Source organism: Convolutriloba macropyga, chromosome 5 (genome assembly GCF_964194025.1).
Source record: "Convolutriloba macropyga chromosome 5, txConMacr16.3, whole genome shotgun sequence".
Classification (NCBI taxonomy): Eukaryota; Metazoa; Xenacoelomorpha; order Acoela; family Convolutidae; genus Convolutriloba; species Convolutriloba macropyga.
This window is the reverse complement of record NC_134472.1, coordinates 18,420,083-18,440,966: the sequence shown is the minus strand read 5'-3', so window position 1 is coordinate 18,440,966 and position 20,884 is coordinate 18,420,083. Positions and strand designations below refer to the sequence as shown.

The following is a 20,884-nucleotide window of genomic DNA, read 5'->3' as shown; positions in this document are numbered from 1 at the left end:
AAAATTTTAACAAGAGCAAATGCTCTTCTTCGAGTTGCAAAAAACCAAGGGAAGGTCAATCACAGGCTATCTCTGTGCGGCTAAAAATAACCTCTGTGGACCGTTCTTAAATTATTTTTCGTAACTATTCCGACCCACTCTTTTGGGGCAGGAACTTTATACTCAAACGATGTTATTTTGTTCCGTCAATTTTGGCCGATCGATATATTGACAGTAGAGTTGTGTGGCATCATTAGAAAGCCTGTCCAGTTTAGATTATAGAATTACTTATTTTCAATATCTTTTTTCTCAGTTGAAAACTTATTGTGTTTCTGACTTTTAAAAAACCTTTTTTTCAAAAAAAAACAGTGGATTTTTGAGCTTTTGCAAAATTTTAATGATTTTTTCTCAACTGGTGGCTCATTACCAACATAGAAGTCGTTTGATTTTCTAATGAGTCGAAGCTTAACCTTCACAGCGTTTTTTATTTTCAGAAACTGTTATTAGCTTTGAGATAGAGTTTTCATTTGTGCAATGGTCTGTCTTTTTTATCTTTTGTACGTCAGTCTTTATCCTCTTGTCAAATTGTTGCACTAATGACAGAACAGGTGTTACAACAACTGCTTTGAAAGAAGGCGCGCTTGAATTTAGCTCGGGTTTTTCTTCAGTGGGTACTCGTGGGTTTTCTTTTTAGCTGCTTCGACACCGTTTTCAGGATCCAAATTCAACACGCTCAAATCTCGATTTTTTACTCGCAAATTACAAAGTTTTACGGTGATTGTCCCTGGATTGCAGACCCTGGAAGATGTACTAAATAACATAGCTGGCAGATTGCCAGGAAATAGCCGCAATAGCTTCGTATATCTGCGGTCTAAAAAACAGTAAAACACAAAACAAAACCTTGTCCTTTTCATTAAAGGATGAGATAGTAAATTTTCATTAAGATTATGTATAGGTTTTTGCTGCCTCTAATAGCTGCTCCTCCAAAATAACCTTCATTCAGAGTGACACACCTTCACTTGACCATATCTCTGAACAAAAGTAAGCAAAAGTCAATTTCAAAGTGAGGACGCCATCATTGATACTGAGATAGGTCACATGTAATCAAAAACTTTTGCACACGAACAAAAAAATTCGCCCCATTTAAGTTGAAACTGTGTGAACGAGTGAACAGAAAGCAGATTTGAAGTGGTTGTGAAAAATGATGCAAAATCTTGACGAAATAACATAGCTCAAAAAATTCCGGAAATAACATAGCTCAAAAAAATCCTCTTCAATCTACCTACTAAAGCGACTATAAAAGAAATCAGTAAAAAAAGAAAAATAAGCCAAAAAAGCACCGAACAAAAAAAGACATAACTCCTATTTTTATAAAGTCATAAAATTTTTGTACACAATTGAAAACATCATACTGCACAAGTGGCAAAAGTCAACTCATATTAGACTTCCAACCCTTTCTAGTTTTGATAAATTTTGATACTGCAAGAACTTGCCAAAAATTGTTTAAATTATCATTTTCCGTACGTTCTTTCAAACGAAACACTTCTACAAAATAAAACCAATAATCATTTGGTGAATAAATAACTTTTGCACAATAGTTGTCGCCGTAAATACAATGAACGCGATAAAACTAAATAAAGGTCAAAAACGAATCAATTCGAAAATAATCTTGAAAAAGAGTTAAAAGCCAGAGTAGCATTCAAACGCAAAAAATCGCATTCTACTAAAACAAAGCCATTATAATATAATAATATTTGCAGAAAAAGTCGTTCAAATTTTTGAAAAGTGAAGCTAGTAAAATCTTCGTGGCTTATTATATTGAATAAAAAAAAAATTGGCACACAAAGAACTATGAAAAAGGAAAAAAGACAAAAATTTTTCTCGAAAATTTTTAAGTTAATAAAGGCAGGGCAAACAAAACGAGGTGTTAGGAGGATGTTAGAACTAAAAATGCTAGAATATGGAGAATACATAAATTGTGAAAAAGATTGAAAAAACTAATTCGTAAGTTCTGAATAAAAAAAAAATTAAAATTTGATGTAGAAAATAGCTAAAAATCAAAATGAAAAAGGTGTAAAAAAACATGGATTTTTGTTGAGGAATCGAGAATCAAAAAATTTAAAAAAAACGAATTTCCACTGAATTTCAACGAGTTATTGCCAAAAACAAATCAGTTGGCAAATTACGAAACCAAAACATTGACAGTGCACCCGAAAACTTTTTATGTTAATTACTCAAAATACAAAAACTCAGAAAAATTGGACAAAACCTTCAAAATCGCATTAGTGTGAGTACAATTCTATACAACAAAAGTACCACACTTCAGAAAGAGGCATCCAGTTCAGGAATTATCAAAAACTTGTTTTTGTATAGAAGCCATAGCAAAGAAGCCTTATTTACTAATTGTGTAAAAAAAATTCCGCTGAAAGATCCAAAATGAAGAAATTAATGAAAAGGCCAAATATTAACGAAAATTGATAATTAAGTGCCAATTTCGCATTTTTGTTCTAGTGCATCGATTTAGCCGTCACTGCATTGTATAATTTCGGAAATGGTTTTTGGCTTTGAGACAAGATTTTTCTTAAACGTTCCATTTTTATTTTTGTACATTTGTCTTTATTGTCTTGTCACACTTCTACGCTAATGACAGAAAACATCACAATGGCTGTGAAAGAAGGGGCTATGGAAAATAACTAGGGTTTTAGTGAATAGGTTCTGTTGTCAAGAGCTTCAACATCGTTTTCTCGCAAAATTTGATTGAACCTATATTTGTCGCCTATATGTCGTTCTTTTTGTAATCGTAGTTAGAGAACTGGTTGCCACATAGGTTTTTACATCTTTTGTCTAACCGTTGCTACGTGAAAAAGTGGCTACGTGAAAAAAATGCTTAATGTCGAATGCTCAATTTTCAATTGACATCTGCTAATGGAATTCAGTTCTCAACAGAAAAATGTTCAAATCACTCAATATCAGTTTTCAGTTTCTTTTCATCAGGTTCCGCGCATTCAAGATTGTTTTCGTTTTCAACTTGATCAACATTCATTTTTTCATCTGAAACCCTGTTTGACCTCGGTCGCGCTTTTGGCCCCCAATTGGGAGGGTTCTGGGGGAACCTTGTCAACTTGGTAGTCCTCGACTGTGGGTTGGCAGATTGATGGAGTGTGAAATCTACAGTATGAATAATGTTTTTCGACAAAATGCATTTCGCAAAAGGAGACAGTTTTTCCTTGTCTATTGGGTGCTCCTTCTCGTACTGTCTAACTAAATCCCAAAGCAATTCGGTAGGAGCGTCTGTCTTGATAGCAACTGCTGAGCAATGTGAGACACTAAAATAAAAAGTGTCTGCCATTATAGCCCCCATGAAATTATAGCCCCCCCCATTATGGTAAATAGAACAAACGAGAACAAAAAGTTGCATTTTTGATTGAAAAAATCCTGAAATTTGAAAAATGTAGCCAAATTGTTATAAAAAATTTTGAATGAATTTGATCAGCACCTTTATTATGTCCTTTACCATGATTGGGGGCTATAGGTTATCTGACCACTAGGCTGGGGGTATAATCAGCAAATCATCATGTAAAATACAAGTGTTTTACAAATAAAGAACCAACCAAACTAATGGTAGGGCACAAGAATAGATCCCTACTCGCAACAAAACTTCGTCAGCTTAAAACCTAATCAGAAATACTGAAATGTTACTCCTTTCGATTTACATGCACACCTGAACTTATATCCCGCATTCAAAATAGCACTGGAGACCAGGGTCAGTTTGGGACCACACAATTTGGCCGCACTGAAAATCATGTCTTTGGTTAAGAAGAGAGGCGCATCCACCACCTCCTCCGAGATGAGACTGACAGTTGCCATCAGTTTCTTGAAGCTCCCGAATCTGTTCAAACCCTCATTGCGAATGAAGTCAAGAAGTTTAGACACAAATTGTGAGTCGTGTATAGGTCCATTCCAAATTGGACCTCCCATTCTCATTGCTGAAACAAAAAATTCTGTTTATAGCAGTAGCCTAGTAGAACACTTGATTTCGTCAGTTTTATGCCTTCAGCTGTTCCAAGTGTACTTGTGGTTTTGGTTTGGGGTTACAAATTTGCACATAATAAACGGCGGTGAGCACAAACGGAAACGATTATAAAAATTACGCACAGTGAAAACCCAACTTACAGCTCTCACATTGCTTGCATTTTTGGTATCCATTCACTGTTGCGTGAACATATTTTGAGGGTCCGCTTTTTAAAGCCAGTGGGTTTAGTAAGAAATCGGAGCACTGACTGCAATAGTTGACCATGCTGTGATGCAGACAGACATCTTTGACAATTGAGGCCTTGGTGAACACACGGACAGCAACTCTAATGTAGAAGTCTTTGAAGAAGGACAACTGTGGCACTATGTATCTCCCGTGCATGGCCGCCTGACGGCTGATGCAGTACAGCAGAATCCTGAAGTACAAAAAATAGCAGATCTCCTTTTCCCTTGTTAACGAACTATGCTTTCATACTCTAGTGCGAAACCACAATTGTTTTTGGCGAAAATGGTATGTAATTATAGATACTATTAACACACCTGGCAGATTGTCGGAAAATTTCCGCCATTTATTCCTATGCCCCATATTGACATTGAAAGACTAAACAAAACATTGATTGTTTTACAAAGAAACACGCGCTATTTCGTTTGTGATTTCGTAGTTACATACACTCATGTTTCTTAATTTTGAAGAAACAAGGATTAGTATCATTAGCAAAAAAACATTTGACTAGGTAACAAAGATTAATTGAAACAAAGTAAAAAAAAAGTTAAATACCGGGAATCCAAAACTGGACTTTATTCGTTTCTTTTTTTAAATTCCCTTTTCGTTACTTACTTACTTACTCTTCATTTTAGATTACTCTTCATTGAGCAACTGCTATTTAAAAGGACTTCGAGTGGAGTGAAAGAACAATGAAGCTAACTTGGAGAAATCAAAACAGATTACACGAAAATTGTGGAAGCGGCAGAATTTAACCAGAATTGGGTAAAGCGAAAATCTTTTGCACGAAGTAAAAGCCATTGCAGGAAAAAGTTCAGGGTAGCAAGTTAATTAATCACTGACTAAACATAGCCGACAGATTGCCGGAAATTAGCCGCCGTTGACGCGCTTGATGCACATGAACTGAGAGCTAATAAGCTTAATACCAATGACAGCTAGCAACCACTAATGAACTTTGGTAACCTAATTTTCAATGACTTAATGACCTGTCTTTATCGGTTTATCCCGTTTCTTTTGATCTTGCTCTTTTGACATTGAGCGCATTTACTACATTGCGTAATTCAATGAGTAACAAAATTAAATTGCAATTAGTTAAACGGTGAGGTAAGTCACAAAAACGTGAAATTCGTGACTTGCGCAAAACAAAAAACGTGATCAAAAGGTAAAGCCAATTAAAAAAAACATAGCAGGACAAGTCCTGACGTACAATTCAAAGAATTTTCATTGACTAAACAAAAACTAGACCTAGAACGGACTATGAGTCAATTGGAAAAAACCATTTCTAAAAAACCAGATCAAAAAATTTGAAAAGAAATGAAAATCAATGTGTACAAAAAACCACTATCGAGAAAGAAAAATTTGGTTCAAACAAAAAACTAGGCCTAAAATGGACTTTGAATGGATTGGGAAAACCACTTAGAAAAAACTCCGATCCAAAAAATAAAATAGTGAAGTTAAAATTTGCCGCGCGAGAATAAAATAAAACACAATCGAGAAAACCTATTTTGGTTCAAACGAAGTTGTCGAAATCTATTATTAAAACTAGATTTAAAAAAATCATGCCGGAAAACCACTCGCTTTTCGCTCCCCTTCATGTTTTGGCTTGGCCTAAATCCCTACTCAATTTGACCTAAAAAAATACACAGATCTGTTAAAAAACATAGCTCGCGTCAACACCAAAACTCTATCCTTTGAAACAACTAGAACCTATTACAGTCATTCAAGAAAAGTAAACAAGAGCAGCTCAAAATTAAATAAAAAATTAGCCGCGAAAAAAATTAAACACGAAAAATCAATTTACAATTCAAATCAAGAAGTTCAAATAAAAATCTAATACTTTCTCTCAAGCAATTTTGAAAAAAAAACTTAAAAAAATCGAAAAATTGCATGAAATCGATTTAAAAACTAACACATTTCAATTTTTACTTCAAATTTACAAAAAGCAAATTGTTTGATAACATAGCATGCAAAAAGCCAGAAAATAGCCGCCATAGCTTCGTAGAACCTAAAGCTCCCAAAGACAATCACAAACAGAGCAAAGAACTGGAGAATATCAGTTTCATATTAATTGCTGATATCTCGTGTGTTGTTTATTAGCTGTCCTCAAAAAAGGTTTGGCATTAGGTCAGAACAAAATTCTCGACAACGAATTTTTTTTAAAAAAGAGAAGTTCAATAAAAGCTCCGCTGAGCGACCGCTATCGCAGCTATTAAGAAACATACCCGGCAGATTGCCGGAAAATAGCCACCGTTGATTCCCATAACTCTATTGAGGTTGAAAGAAAAGCAAATATCAACAAAAATTGATTTTTGTATAAAAACATTTTTAAGTGCGATTTATTTTTATGTCATTTTGTAATTGAACATACTCCTGTCTCTCAGTGAGAGGCTAAAGGTTCTAGTATCAATACCAATAAGCATTATAGATGGTAACTAAAACTAATGAGAACAAAGTTCAAGTACCGGGCATCTAAAAATGGGCTTTATGGGTTTATCCCGTTTCTATTTCTGACTTTGATTTTTTAATACTGACTCTCTTCATTTTGAATTGCTTTGCTTAGCAGCTGCTGTTTAAAAGGACTTTAAGCAGAATGACAGAAGAGTGAAACTAGCCTAGAGAAGTCGAAAAGATTTCACGCAAAATGTCTAAAAAGCGGCAAAATGGGTAAAGCGAAAAAAAAGTTCGACGAAGTAAAAAAACATAGCAGGACAAGTCCTGACGTACAATTCAAAGAATTTTCATTGACTAAACAGAAAACTAGACCGAGAACAGACTATAAATGGATTGGGAAAACCATTTACAAAGAAATCCGATCCAAAAAATCGAAAAAACAGTAAAAATCAGAGTGGAATTGCCGCATCTGAACAAAAAACCACTACCGAGAAACCGAATTTTTGTTCAAACACCGTTTTCGCACTCTACTTTAAAATTAGAGCAAAAAAATCACGCCGCAAAACCACTTGCTTTTTCGCTCCATTTCCTGTTTCGGCGTGACCAAAATCACCACTCCAATTTGACTTCAAAAATCATGAAAATGTGTGAACAGATCTTAAAAAAAAGACAGCGCCCCAATACAATTCAAATTCTTTGAATTGTAAAAAAGGAGCGCTATAATAGCCGGCTGAAAAGATGAGGGCGGCTATTAAACATAGCCGGTAAATTGCCCAAAAATAGCCGCCGTTGAGCCGCTTGACGCACATTGGGGTTGAAACTGAAAAAAAAAATAAGAGAGAAATTGACTAAGTGTCAAAGTTCTTATTTGATGCGCAAATTCTGCATATTCGGTAGCTTCAAAACTCAGCTTCTAAACTGAAAGCCATGAAGCATAAAACTAAGGTCAACCGGCAATTGATTTAATGAACTTTGATAACCTAATGCACTATGACTTTATGACCGGGCTTCATATGTTTATCCCGTTTCTTCTGATTTTACTCTTTTGACTTTGAGTGTATCCACTACATTGCGAAATTCAATGCAAGGAATTGAAAAGCCATTCAGTTGAAACAGTGCTTAAGGCAAGTCAGAAGTCATACATGAAAATCGTGACTTGTGAAAAACGTGATCAAAAAAGAGCGCATAAATAATAGCCGTTGAGAGGCCGCCGACGGCGGCTATTAAAAATATAAACCGACAAACGTTGGACAAAATGCTCAACCGAAAAGCAGCGCATCTTAATTCAGAAAGGGCGGTAGCCTAGATAACTTTTTATGGGTGCAAAATTGCCCAGCAAATAGGGGGGGGGGGGGGGGGGTTGAACCCGCGACCTCCGACGTAACTGACTGAAGCATTGACCACTCGGCTATCAGGGCCTTGTTCTAAACATTCTTATAAACAACAGACTTTTTACTGAAAACAATCAAATTAGGTCATGCAAAAATTAAGACGTAAAGCGTAAAAGACATGAGAAGTGAGATCAAAAGAATGTTCTAAGAAAAAACGGTTAAGCAACAACGGAAAAGGGCGCACAACAATAGCTTCAAAATTCGCTTGAAGGCAATTAAAAACTGTAATCATTTAAACACTATAAAACTCCACTAGCAATAGGCCTTTTTAATTCATTAAATTTAATAAAAACTGAACAATGGCCCAAAAGGCCAAAATAGCTTAACAGCCCAATAAACACCTGAGATTATTCCAAAATTGCATAAAACTTATGTTGATTGCCAAGAAATTCCGAACGCAAGGACAGCACATTTCAAACTCCCAGCGAAAATTAGAGAAAACCAGAAAAAACGCTTGCAAAAGCCGCATGTGAACTAAAAAATTGCACTCACTTAGAAATTTCACTCTCCAATTTAACTACTAGTGGTCAAACCACCACGATTTTTTCGCGCTTTTCATTTCTTGCTTCAAATTCGCTCCAATAGAATTGATTTAAGAAAGACACTTCTCCAATACAGCTTTTCGAGTGGGGCAAATTGCTCTGGACGTTATGCCAGAAATTGGAACTGACATCTGCAGATTTTTACCCTTGCTTAAAATAAGCATTTTGCAAGTACCAAAAGGCCAAACTTGGGATTTTAACATCTGCCGACTACGTATATAGGATCTTATGACATCTGTTATTTCGATCTCGGTAAGATTTCGGAATTAAACATAGCCGGCAGGTTGCCGGAAAACAATCGCCGTTGACGCGCTTGATACACACCGGGATTGAAAAAGAAAAAAGAAGAGATAAATTGACCGAATGTTTACCTTTTTTCAGTGTCAAAAAAGTGTTCTAGTTCAGCGTGCAGTTTCAGTTGGATCCTAAAACTATACTTAATTCAGCTTCACAGCTGAAAGCAAATAAGCTTAAAACCAATGTCAGCTAGCAAACACTAATGAACTTCGATAACCTAATTCTGAATGACTTAATGACCGGGCTTTATCGGTTTATCCCGTGTCTTTTGACCTTGACTGTATTCACTATTTTGTGAATTTATTAAGTGAGTGGATTTGAAAACCATTCAGTTGAAACAGTGAGTGAGGTAAGTCAGATGTCAAACGTGAAAGTCGTGACTTATGTAAAACGAAAAATGTGATCATGCACTACTGCTATGAACTCAAACTGCAAACTATATTGCTCTATTTCTCATTAGCAATTAATATTGATGAGTCCTCTCACTAATAATATTAAATGATGAGACAAAAAAAAAACAAAAATCGCAATAAATCTCGCTGAAACGTTTTGAAAACACTTAGTATAAAGTCCCAGAACGCAACAGCTACTAAAGGATACCATTACATCAATTAAATGAGTCCTCAATGACCACCGTTGACAATGTCATTAATCAGAATAAGTTATAAGACAGCAATAAGTACAAAAAATACTAGCAAAACTAAAAAAAAAATAACTAAGATTGTTTTTTTTTTCAAAAACGAACAAGCGTATAAGTCACAGAAAGCAATAGCTATGAACTGAAATAACTTGCTTTAATTGAAGCGTTGAACCAATGAGATCCGTCAATAATGAGATTAAGAGTTAAGACGACAAAGTTGAAAAGAAAAACTCGCAAAACTCAAAAAATTCGATAATTATTATTGAAAACAATTAGTGTCAAAGTTATAGAAAGCACTAGCTTTGAACAAAAACGTTTCAAAAAATGTTAACCCCTATAGCAGCATCAGAGACCTGTCCCCAATGATATTAAATGATAACACATCGAAAAGTACAATAAATACTTGCAGAACTCAAAAATTCCTTCAAAAATTTTTGAGAGAAAGTAGTGTCATTGTCATGAAAACAACTAGATAGCAACTCGAACTATTAATTAGGTCCTTTCATGCCTCATTAGCAACCATCCAGACCTGTCATTGGTGATACTAAGCGATAAGACAATAGATAATTTTTTTTGAAAATGGGGCAAAATCTAAAATTCACTAATGTTTATGACAAAAAATAGTGGCAAAGTCATAAAAAGTTTTAGCTGCACCTTAATGAACTCAAGCAAAGGCAAATAAGCACAATTAAAGCACATATGTACCGTCTGAAAAGCACTGAACGAGAGGAAACTCTGAAAACAAGTCAAGTTAACGAACCTGAAAAAAAACCATCTCAAAAACCGCCAAATTGTTTAAACACCAGTTTCTCACTCCACTTCTAAAGGTACTTTGAAAAAAGTCACGCCCCAAATCTACTCGATTTTTTGCTCCTTTTGCTATTTCAGTGTGACCAAAATCGCCACTCTAATTTGACTTCTCACTGACGTGAAAAGTCGAAAGCGTGAACGGATCTTTAAAAAAACAGCGCACCAAAACAATTCAAATTCTTTGAAAATGTAAAAAAAGGGAGAGCGCCTAAATAATAACCGTTTGAGAGGCTGACGGCGGCTGTTAAACAAGATAAAATATTACGCAATATAAACTTGAAATATAAACTTGAAATATAATTACGCAGTCCTGAATAAATGGGTGAGAAAATTGACTTCAGTCAATTTTTAATTTGCAACTGAGTGTTTTAAGCACTTCGTGTTTCAAGCAAGGTTTCCGTGACTCCGCTACAGACACTTAAAAATTCTGATTTGCTTCTCCGCGGTTCTTAACAAATGCTAGATTTTCTCAGTTGGGTACAGTAGATTAATGTAATCTATACATCACAAACCTCAGGGCATTCTCGTGCATGCAAGGTGTCTTGACTGGTAGGGAACCGTAGAGAGAGTAGCACTTTTCTGGCACTTGGCCACAGAGAACAGCCAAGTCAGTGGCTGTCACCAATAACAGACCACCTTCGGACACTTTGCTCACAGCTGAGTCAATGAAGATTGCCGGAGAACCGAACGGATCGACATCGACAACATTCACTTTGATTCCTTCAGAGATCAACTGAAATAGTAGTTAGGATCTCTTTTATTTTCACTGTGAACAAAAGATTTGTTTTTGGAAGACTGTGCACAAAATGTCCCATTTTTAACTGATAAAGAATTGTGTAACCTAATAAAAGGTGGAGGTGGGATTAGCCTTTAAAGTAAATTGCACCATTAAGGTAGTGAAAAAACGATTTTAGGCATTACATGGAAGAAGTATACCTAAATCTTCCGGGTCAAATTTGACCGAACGTGCAGCTCAATTCCGTATCGCTACCGAATACATGAGGCCAGATCTTTTCCGAATTGGGTTACTATCAAGTTAAGTTATTTTGAATGTTTTTCATTTCAAGAATTATTTCCTTTTAAAGCGCGTTCTGGTATTGATAATGATTTGTAGCCTATTAGGAGCTACAGCAAGCTATGCAATTAAAATATGCTACAGTTCCCCATTTGAAATATTTGACCGAAAGACAGTGAATTATGCAAGAGAAACCCACGAACCAATAACCCACATCCTTAAAAAACAAGACTAAGTAGTGACAAAACAAACTTTACTTAAATTTGCATTACAATCCCCCATCAAAGGCGTTACTGTTTCCAACACTCCATTTCTAGTCACGTTATCTCGTATACACTCGTATGCCATTGCATCTAAATCATTCGCGTACACCTTTGTGGCCCTTGTCAATTCTTTCGCATATCGAATTGACCTCAACCCGGTGGCAGAGAGACCTTCATATATTAATAAGTCATCTTCGCTTCCCAGAGAATGAGAGAAAACTTCAATCATTGCAGTGCTGATGTCTCTATTGAATTCCTGGACTGGATTGTAGAACACGGTCGAGTCATTCTGACCACACACAGTCGCTTTTCCCTCTTCGATCATTCTCATACGATCTGAAAATTTGTTCTAAATAGCAGAAACGCTGTCATCAACTTTGTCCATATATTTAAGCCTAGTAGATTATTTGCCATATGCGGATTATTTTTGGATCTGTGCCTCATGCTGACCCAAAATGTATAAGCCAAGCCAACATCCAAAAAATTATAATCCGCTCAGAAATCAACAGTCAATCACATGGCCACAATTAAACAAACTGGAAACTGAGTAATTTACGACACACCCCTGCAATTGATTTCAATTTGATTACTCATTTGATCATCCTGAGTTCACCCACACTAAATGAAAAATAAGTACTTTTAGTAGTAAACTGCTAATGACTTGCTAAATAGAGTTTTTCTCTCTTACATTACATAAAGATTTAAATATCTTTATATATTCTTGTATATTTTTTTTGTATATGAGTGACGAGAACAAAAGATGATTTATTTTCCAAATCAAGAGCCCAAATGTAATTTAAAAATTGCAAACAAATTCTTAAAAATGATTCTGGATAAAAAGAAGACAACCGATGCTTTTATAATTCTTTGAAAAATAGTGTCTGACGCTGTCAATATCGCACTGTCAAAATATTTGAATTGTTAATGAATTCAGAATTTCAGCAGAAATGAATATTGATTATTAGTGTGCCGTGGAGCCCTAATAGTCTTTTATCCTCAAAACACATCAGTAGGCACCTTTGCTCAGTTTCAGTGTTCAGTTTCCCCAAGTTACCCGAGATATAAACAAAAATAACATCTGGTGAAAAAATCGCAATACGGATTTTCAAATTTTTGAAAACCTCTTTTTTCCAAGTTCAGGGAAGCCAATAGTTCATCATAGATCACAATAGTTCACAAAAAAAAACAAAAAAACAACTTATATAAAAATTAATTGCATCCTTGTATTTTGTATCTGCGACCTCTTTCAAACAAACTCCTAGATAAACGATTACATTGTTATTTAACCAGAAGTACAGTTTGTCGTTGATTTGATCGAAAAACGCATTTAAAAAACATCAAGACACACAAAAAAACAACGCCAAGCAATTGACGCATCATATAAACATTAACTGGTTCCATATAACCGGTTATGACAAGCCGCGAAAATGTGTCGCAACAATTCAAATGGCTGTCGTAAATATAAAAAAGCATTATATCTAAACCAAGGAAGTGTATCATCGACAGATTAAAAGAGTCCTTATATTATCCTACTCTTTTCGACGCCACAGATATAGACAAAGCATCAATCCATGTAAACCATCTTTTCGCAACTTCTTCAAGTATGTTTCTTCTTACCACACGAAGAATGATTTTGAACAAGTTTTACCGAAAATGCAAAATCAGTTGGCATTTTAATTTCAACGGGGAAAGAATATCGGGAATTGACATTTTTTTGCGACATGGACAAATTTCTGTTCACATAACAAGCTATATTGTTCATTTTTCGAACAAATTCTATGACCAATTAGTGTCTATAACAACTTGGTTATTGCCTTATCTTTCCTTGCTAAGAATGTTTAATTTCGGTAAATTTATTGCAATGAATTTTGTCTATTTGTATTGTCAAAGAAACTCCTTCACGAGTATTTGGAACAAATTTTCACAGAGTTGCGGGCAGTTTTAAAAATATTAACAGATAGAGAAGTGAGTTGACCGCGTCGGCCAGGCGATCAAAAGAATCTATACAAAAGTTTCGGTTTTTTACAAATCCAAGGATTTGGATGGTATAGATGCGCTGCCTTTTTTAAGATCTGTTCATCAAACGTTTTTTTGTGATTTTTTTCAAACTAACTTTAAAGTTGAGTGAGTTGGTGTGTGTGTATGAGAGAGATAAGGGGGGAGAACTGAGGTCGCGCGCAAATGTCGATAGTGAGACAAAGTCATTCAGAAAAATTGACTCTTTTAGCTTTGATGTGTGAACGAATGTAGAACGAAAAAGAGCGTCAGACGATGAAACAAAATGTCGTGCTCGATAACACGGGTCAAAATAATTCAATAATTTGAATTTTAAATTAAAATTGGAACTGAAAACATACAAAAATTAGCTCGTATTTATAGTACTTATCTATGCGAAAATATAGAGAACATTTCAATTACCTAAAAATATTTTAGTTGATTGACATGTGAATAGATCTTAGTTCCGAATCCCGGAGGTGATTTTCTATTTTCATCAACATTTCATGAGAATCATATATGGCCTAGGTACAATCGAGTTCATTAGTTAGAGGTCAGTGAATGTTAGAATCAGGTTTCCGTTGGTGGGAGAATTTAATTCTGACACATGATTGATAGGTCAATAAGATAATGATAGCGCAAAAACAAAATTAGAATTGAGTTTAGTTTTGTGATTATTGCTTATCGACATAACAACAAAGTTCGTCAGGTAAGTTCTTCTTTTGTTCTTTGAAACTTTAATAAAGGAAACTTCTAAGTTTCTCGATGTTTCTTTGAAACCATCACATCCTCCCTCCTTTTTAAAGCAAGTTTGTGGGTATAGGTTCTCCAAATCTGTCGGGTTGTTCTCTGTTTCTTGAGGTTCGTGAAGGCTCTGGTGGTTCGGGTTGTTGGTGCTCTGCAGCTGATGTAGCTGCAGAAGCTTTATCCTGATGTGAAGGTCCCACATCTGTGTTCTGAAGTTGTGGTTCTGAGATATGGTCTCCTCCACTGGTGGTTCGATTTTCACATTGCCCTCTTCTAGTCTCGCAATTTGGTTGCCGCTCACTAGAATAGTCCGTGTCGAGTTTTCGGGCTGTATGAAAGATGTGTTCAAGCCCTTCCTGATGATGAAGGTAGCAGGAACTGTCTTTGTCTTTTCATTGGCCTTGAATAGAATGGGCTCGCACAAGTCGAAATCTGCTATTGCTGGTAGTCTCACTCTGCGTCCCAACAGGAGTTCAACTGGAGTTTTGCTCCACACCTTGGAAGTGTTGCGATGTGTCATCAGTGCCCTTTGCAGGAATGCTCAAAATGATACATTAAGATTGGGACTCCAGGCTTGAAGTGCCCGCTTCACTGTCTGAACTGCTCTTTCAGCTAGTCCATTAGCTCTTGGATGATGGACGCGTGATTCCATTTTCTTAATTCCCAGTGATTCACACCACTGTTTAAGGTCAACACTTACAAATTCAGGAATATTATCTGATACTAAAGTTTTTGGTATTCCGAACCTTGCAAAGATTTGACTAAGATATACTTTAACTGTTTATGATGTTCTATTTCCCGCGGGGAAAGCTTCTATCCAGCCAGAACCCGCGTCAACAAATATTAAGATATTGCCTTGGTCCTTAACATAACTCCAGTCCATGTGGAGACGTTCCCAAACGTCGGCTTCTGGCCACGCAGAGACTGTTTTTCCCAGGCTAGGCCTGTTCATTTGACAATTCTTACATTTACTAACAAAATGTTGAACGTCATGGGCGATGCCAGGCCACCATGCTATAATTCTGATTGATGCCTCAGTTGCATTCTTCCCAAGATGTGTCTAATGCGCTTTTGCCAAAACCACGTGTCGTAGTTTGGGTGGAATGAAAGGAACAACACCACTGAAGATGATTCCATTGTGTACGTTCAGTGCATTTTTGTGTTGCTCGAATCCTTTTTCCGCTCCTGAACATTCTTTACAATGTCCACTTTTGATTCGTTTCATAATGTCCTGGAAGAGTCTGTTTATTCCAAGTTCAGTTTTGATTTCTGCTTGGGTCACCAAATCACTCTGAGTGAAGTAGATGTTATTGATTGCGAAGCACACTCGATCGTTGTCGGATTCCTCTTCGTCTAAATCCATTCTGCTCAAAGCATCTGCATGGGGTATCTGCTCTCCTGGTGTGTATTTTAACTCATAGTCGAAGCCCATTAAAGCTATTGCCCATCTTGTGATTCTAGCTGATGCTGTCTTCGGGATTTCTTCGTCTGGTACAAAGAGATATTTGAGTGGTTTGTGGTCCGTCTGTAGGGTAAATCGTCTTCCAAGAAGGAATTGCTTCAATCTTGTGACCACAAACACAATTGCCAGTGCTTCCCGCTCTATTTTCGAGTAGTTTTGCTCCGCTGGAGTCAACTTTCTCGATACATATATGACTGGATGTCCTTCTTGCGAAAGAACCCCACCAAAAACTTATTCAGAGGCGTCAGTAGTAACTGTCGCTTCTTTTTGTAAACTATATGGCTGTACAAGTGGGCTAGCACATAATTCATTTTTGATGTCTAAGGGATTTTTGTTGCATTTTGCCCCATGCGAAATCGCTATTTCTCATGTTATTTAAGGGTAGCATTTTTGTTGCAAAATCAGAAAACATTCTTCCGCAAAAAAATTTGCTGGCTCAACAAACGATTCGAGTTGTTTGTTGTTAGTTGGTGCGTTTGCATTTTTTATTTTTTCAACATCTTTGGGATCTGGTGCTATTCACTCCTCTGAAATGGAGTATCCCAAAAAAACTAACGCTATCGACTGGTTTTGAGTTAGACTTTTTCTCATAAATAGTAAAATTTTTCTCAAGTCTCTTGACTGCAAGCATTCTCTTGTCGAACTGCTCCTTGGTAGTTCCATAGACCAACACGTCTTGAAAGATCACAACACCTTTGATTCCGTTTGAGTGTTGATTCGATGCAATTCTGGAACATTGAAGAAGAGTTTTTCAATCACTGAGGTAGTCGGCACATCTTGAACATTCCCTGAGATGTGTTGATTGTGCATATATCTTTTGCCTCTTCGTCAAGTCCAATTTGATGGCAGGCATCGTAGAGGTCAATTTTGCCAAAGTATGAGGCCCCATGTAGGTTGTGGAAGATCGTCTCCATGTCTGGTATTGGGTAGTCCTCACCCATCTCCTTGCCATTGATATGCACTTTTAATTCCACGCAAAGTCTCAGTTCTCCACTCTTCTTTCTCTGCCACACCACTGGAGATGCATTAGTGACTCCACCTGGCTGTACCGGTTCAAGGATGCCCTGTCTGACCATCTGCTCCAGCTTCTCTGTGACCTTGTCTTGAAGAGGTACAAGTATTTTTCTGGCTTTGCAGAACATCGGCTGTGATCCTGGTATCAGCTTCACATGAGCTTTGTAACACTTTACAGCAGGTAGGTGCTCAGTTGTGATGTTGTTCACACCGTGCTTGGGTAGAAGGTCTCTACCAAGTAGTCCAAATTCTTTATCAGATTGCACATCTGCTAGTTGTTTTTGTGTGAGCCTGCTTCCGTTCCACCCAACGTCACAAGTAAGCGATCCCAGAAGCGTTAACTGATGACCATCATAAGCTTTGAGATGTATTATCTTACCATCCAAATGAGGTTTACCAAGCTCAGTCCATATTTTTGATGATATCACTGTGCTATCTGCACCTGTGTCTACCTGCATTTTTACTTTGCAGTTATTTATTGAGATAAATTCCCATGTCGCAGACATGCTAAAGATTTGTTCTTCCGTAAAAAGCCTTCCCATCTCCGATGATGGAGATGCCTTCTCTCAAGATATATTTTCTTCGCAAAAGTTATTCTGTTTATTGTACCTACCTAAATTTGGTTGGGGTTTGCTTCTACACATTTTTGAGAAGTGTCCCACCTTTTCACAGGTGTTGCATTTTTCACTTAGCGCTGGGCAGGTTCTACTAGAATGTGGCTTACCTCCACAACTAGTGCACATATTTTTGCTTTTATTAGCCGTAAATTTTTCATTGGACTTTCGAAAGGTCTTTTTGAAGTTGAACCCAACTTCTTCTTTCACAGTAAAAGGCTCATTACCTGTTGAAGAACTTGCAAAAGCCATTGCTTGACTTCTGAACTGTAAGCTCTCGGTCATTTAAGTAATCGACATTGTTGGTTTTGCTTTAATACCGTCTAGTAGTCTAAGTTTTGCTTCAGGGTCCCTCAAACCTGAGATAAACTATATTTTTTACCAACTCCTCTTCGGGGATGGCCGCTGCTATGGGTTTTCTGAAGTCACAATAGCGTGCTTCTTCTCTAAGACGTGCTAGGGAATCGTTATCTGACTCCCCTACACCTTGTATTACGGACACAAATTTAGCCCTTTCTGCCGTTACTACTCTCTCTTTAGAAATATAATTTTGAATCTCCAATCTGATGTTTTTAAACGGAATGTCTTTTAAATTCCTAGGACTAATTAGGCTCCTAAGTTTAATAATTGCATCTTGCCCGCACATACTAAGGAAGAGATTGGTTACCTGTAGGTCCTGTACAGTACAATCGGTGTTGATTTTTTCCTCTTTCTTCTCTGCTCGACATTTCGCCACAAAAGACAAAATCCACGCAGTAGCTGATTCTGCATTCTGTAGATCCAAAATGCTTTTGCCTATAGTTGGTCTGGACACCATTGTCGTGGTCGATAACAGGGGTCAAAAGAAATCAATATTTTGAATTTTTAATTAAAATTGGAACTGAAAATATACAAAAATTAGCTCGTATTAGTAGTACTTATCTATGCGATAATAAAAAAAAATTTAGATAAGCTAAAAATATTTTAATGATTGAAATTTGATTTTCTATTTGCATCAACATTTCATGAGAATCATATATGGCCTAGGTACAATCGAGTTCATTAGATGGAGGTCAGTGAATGTTAGAATCAGGTTTCTGTTGGTGGGAGAATTTACTTCAGACACATGATTGATAGGTCAATAAGATAATGATAGCGCCAAAACAAAATTAGAATTGAGTTTGTTGTTATGTCAATAAGTAATGGTCACAAAACTAAACTCAATTCTAATTTTGCTTTGGCGCTATCATTATCTTATTGACCTATCAATCATGTGTCAGAAGTAAATTCTCCCACCAACGGAAACCTGATTCTAACATTCACTGACCTCTAACTAATGAACTCGATTGTACCTAGGCCATATATGATTCTCATGAAATGTTGATGAAAATAGAAAATCACCACCGGGATTCGGAACTAAGATCAATTCACATTTCAATCAAGAAAAATATTTTTAGCTAATCTAAATTTTCTCTATATTTTCGCATAGATAAGTACTACTAATACGAACAAATTTTTGTATATTTTCAGTTCAAATTTTGATTAAAAATTCAAAATATTGAATTCTTTTGAAGAACTTGCCTGACGAACTTTGTTGTTATGTCGATAAGTAATGGTCACAAAACTAAAGTTCGTCAGGCAAGTTCTTCTTTTGTTCTTTGGAACTTTAATACAGGAAACTTCTAAGTTTCTTGATGTTTCTTTGAAACCATCACACAAAAAAACAGCAGGAAAAGTCCTGACATACAATTCAAAGAATTTTCGTTGACTAAACAAAAAAACTACAACTAGAACGGACTATGAATGGATTCCAAAAACCATTTTAAAAAAATTGATAAAAAAAATGAAAACACAGTAAAAATCGAAGTTAAATTGACGCATGTGAACAAAAAATCACCATCGAGAAAGCGAATTTTTGTTCAAACTCACGCCGCAAAACCACTAGCTTTTTTATTCCACTTCCTGTTTCGCCGTGACCAAAATCACCACTCCAATTCGACTTCAAAAATCATGAAAGTGTGAACAGATCTTAAAAAAGACAACACCCCGAAACAATTCAAATTCTTTGAATTGTAAAAAACAAAATTAGGAGCGCTATAATAGCCGGCTGAGAAGCTGAGGTGGCTATTAAAAACCTTAAGAACATGCCCGGCAGATTGCGGGAAAATAGCCGCCGCTGATTCCAATAAGCATGATTGGGATTGAACGAATAGAATATATTGAAAATAAAAGATTTTTGTACAAAAATATTTTTTAAGTCCGATTTATTTTGATGGCATTTCGTAGTTGAACATACTTCTGTTTCTTAGAGAGAGGCTTCAGGGGCTACTATCAACACCAATAAGCATTAGAGGTGGTAACTAAGACTTATAGGAACGACGTTCAAATAGCGGGCATCTAAAATTGGGCTTTATGGGTTTATCCCGTTTCTATTTCTAACTTCAATTTTTTATACCGACTCTGTTCATTTTGAATTGCTTTGCTTAGCAACTGATGTTCAAATTCACTTTTAGCAGAATGAGAGAAGAGAGAAACTAGCCTAGAGAAGTCGAAAAGATTTAACGCAAAATGTCGAAAAAGCGGCAAAATGGTAAAGCGAAAAAAAGTTTGACGAAATAAAAAAAAATGCGAGCGCAATAATAGCCGGCTGAGAAGATGAAGGCGGCTATTAAAAACCAACACTCGTCCTCGAGTCGTAGATCACCGCAATATAGCTCCGCTCAGCTTACAGCTATGAATAATAGCGAATTTTTGATATTTGCCTGTATGCGATGTTTATTTTGTTGTCTTATCAACTAGTCTCATAGCTTAGAAGCTATGAGCCTTAAAGCTTAGCAATTATTCTTAAGCAATAATTCTGGATAGTTCAATTTACTTTAGCATTTGTTCCTATAGTACAACACCTTTCAATTTTCGAGGAATTGGAATTTTAATCGTATGCAGAATTAAGTTAAATTCTTGTTTTGCTAAAATATGACATGAACGTGTAATTTTTTCTCGTCTTTCTCATCTTGAAATTTTGAAGTACAAAATTTCTGCTTCTTTCAACCTGTAAGACTTAGAAACTTTTTCTCGGTTTGAAGCGCCAGCTTCACTTTGTCTCAAACGTTAACAACTGAAAATTTCGATATTGAAGAATGTATTTACAAAATTGTACCAGCGAATGACTCCATATGGATAATATTAATATTTATCAACCATCCGAAAGCTATGTTAATATGGATGGTTGAATTTAAAATTTTGCGTAAATTACTCACTCGCAGAACTATGACGTCACTATGACGGATTCTTTGACGCTCACAACTAAGGGTTACGTATGCGCCTGTGCGTTTCGACCAAGTAGATGCAGAGCTCCTCGGACACGAATTGTGTGACCCCAATATTAAATTGATGGATAGCATTGCAGAAAAATCTACTTCAGAACGGGATCGACCCGACACGGTTAACACTTCAATTCAAAAACTATGTGATGCATGTGTAACTATCAAGA

General features: G+C 36.3%; 1 protein-coding gene across 3 annotated transcripts; it reads right to left on the bottom strand.

Annotated features, from left to right (window-relative positions):
• Positions 1-2,866: 2,866 nt before the first annotated feature.
• Positions 2,867-11,915, bottom strand: LOC142339848 (tRNA (guanine(26)-N(2))-dimethyltransferase-like). Of its 3 annotated transcripts, none has more exons than XM_075390160.1 (5): positions 11,573-11,915; positions 10,818-11,038; positions 4,153-4,427; positions 3,701-3,965; positions 2,867-3,305 (listed from the first exon to the last, which is right to left on the bottom strand). In XM_075390160.1, exons 1-5 carry the CDS (start codon positions 11,912-11,914, stop codon positions 2,939-2,941), a joined length of 1,470 nt encoding a protein of 489 aa, XP_075246275.1. In that variant the 5' UTR covers position 11,915; the 3' UTR covers positions 2,867-2,938. The 3 variants fall into 3 exon arrangements, with proteins under 3 accessions (XP_075246275.1, XP_075246277.1, XP_075246276.1); XM_075390162.1 differs by having other exon boundaries at positions 2,867-3,147; XM_075390161.1 differs by having other exon boundaries at positions 11,582-11,915.
• Positions 11,916-20,884: the final 8,969 nt, after the last annotated feature.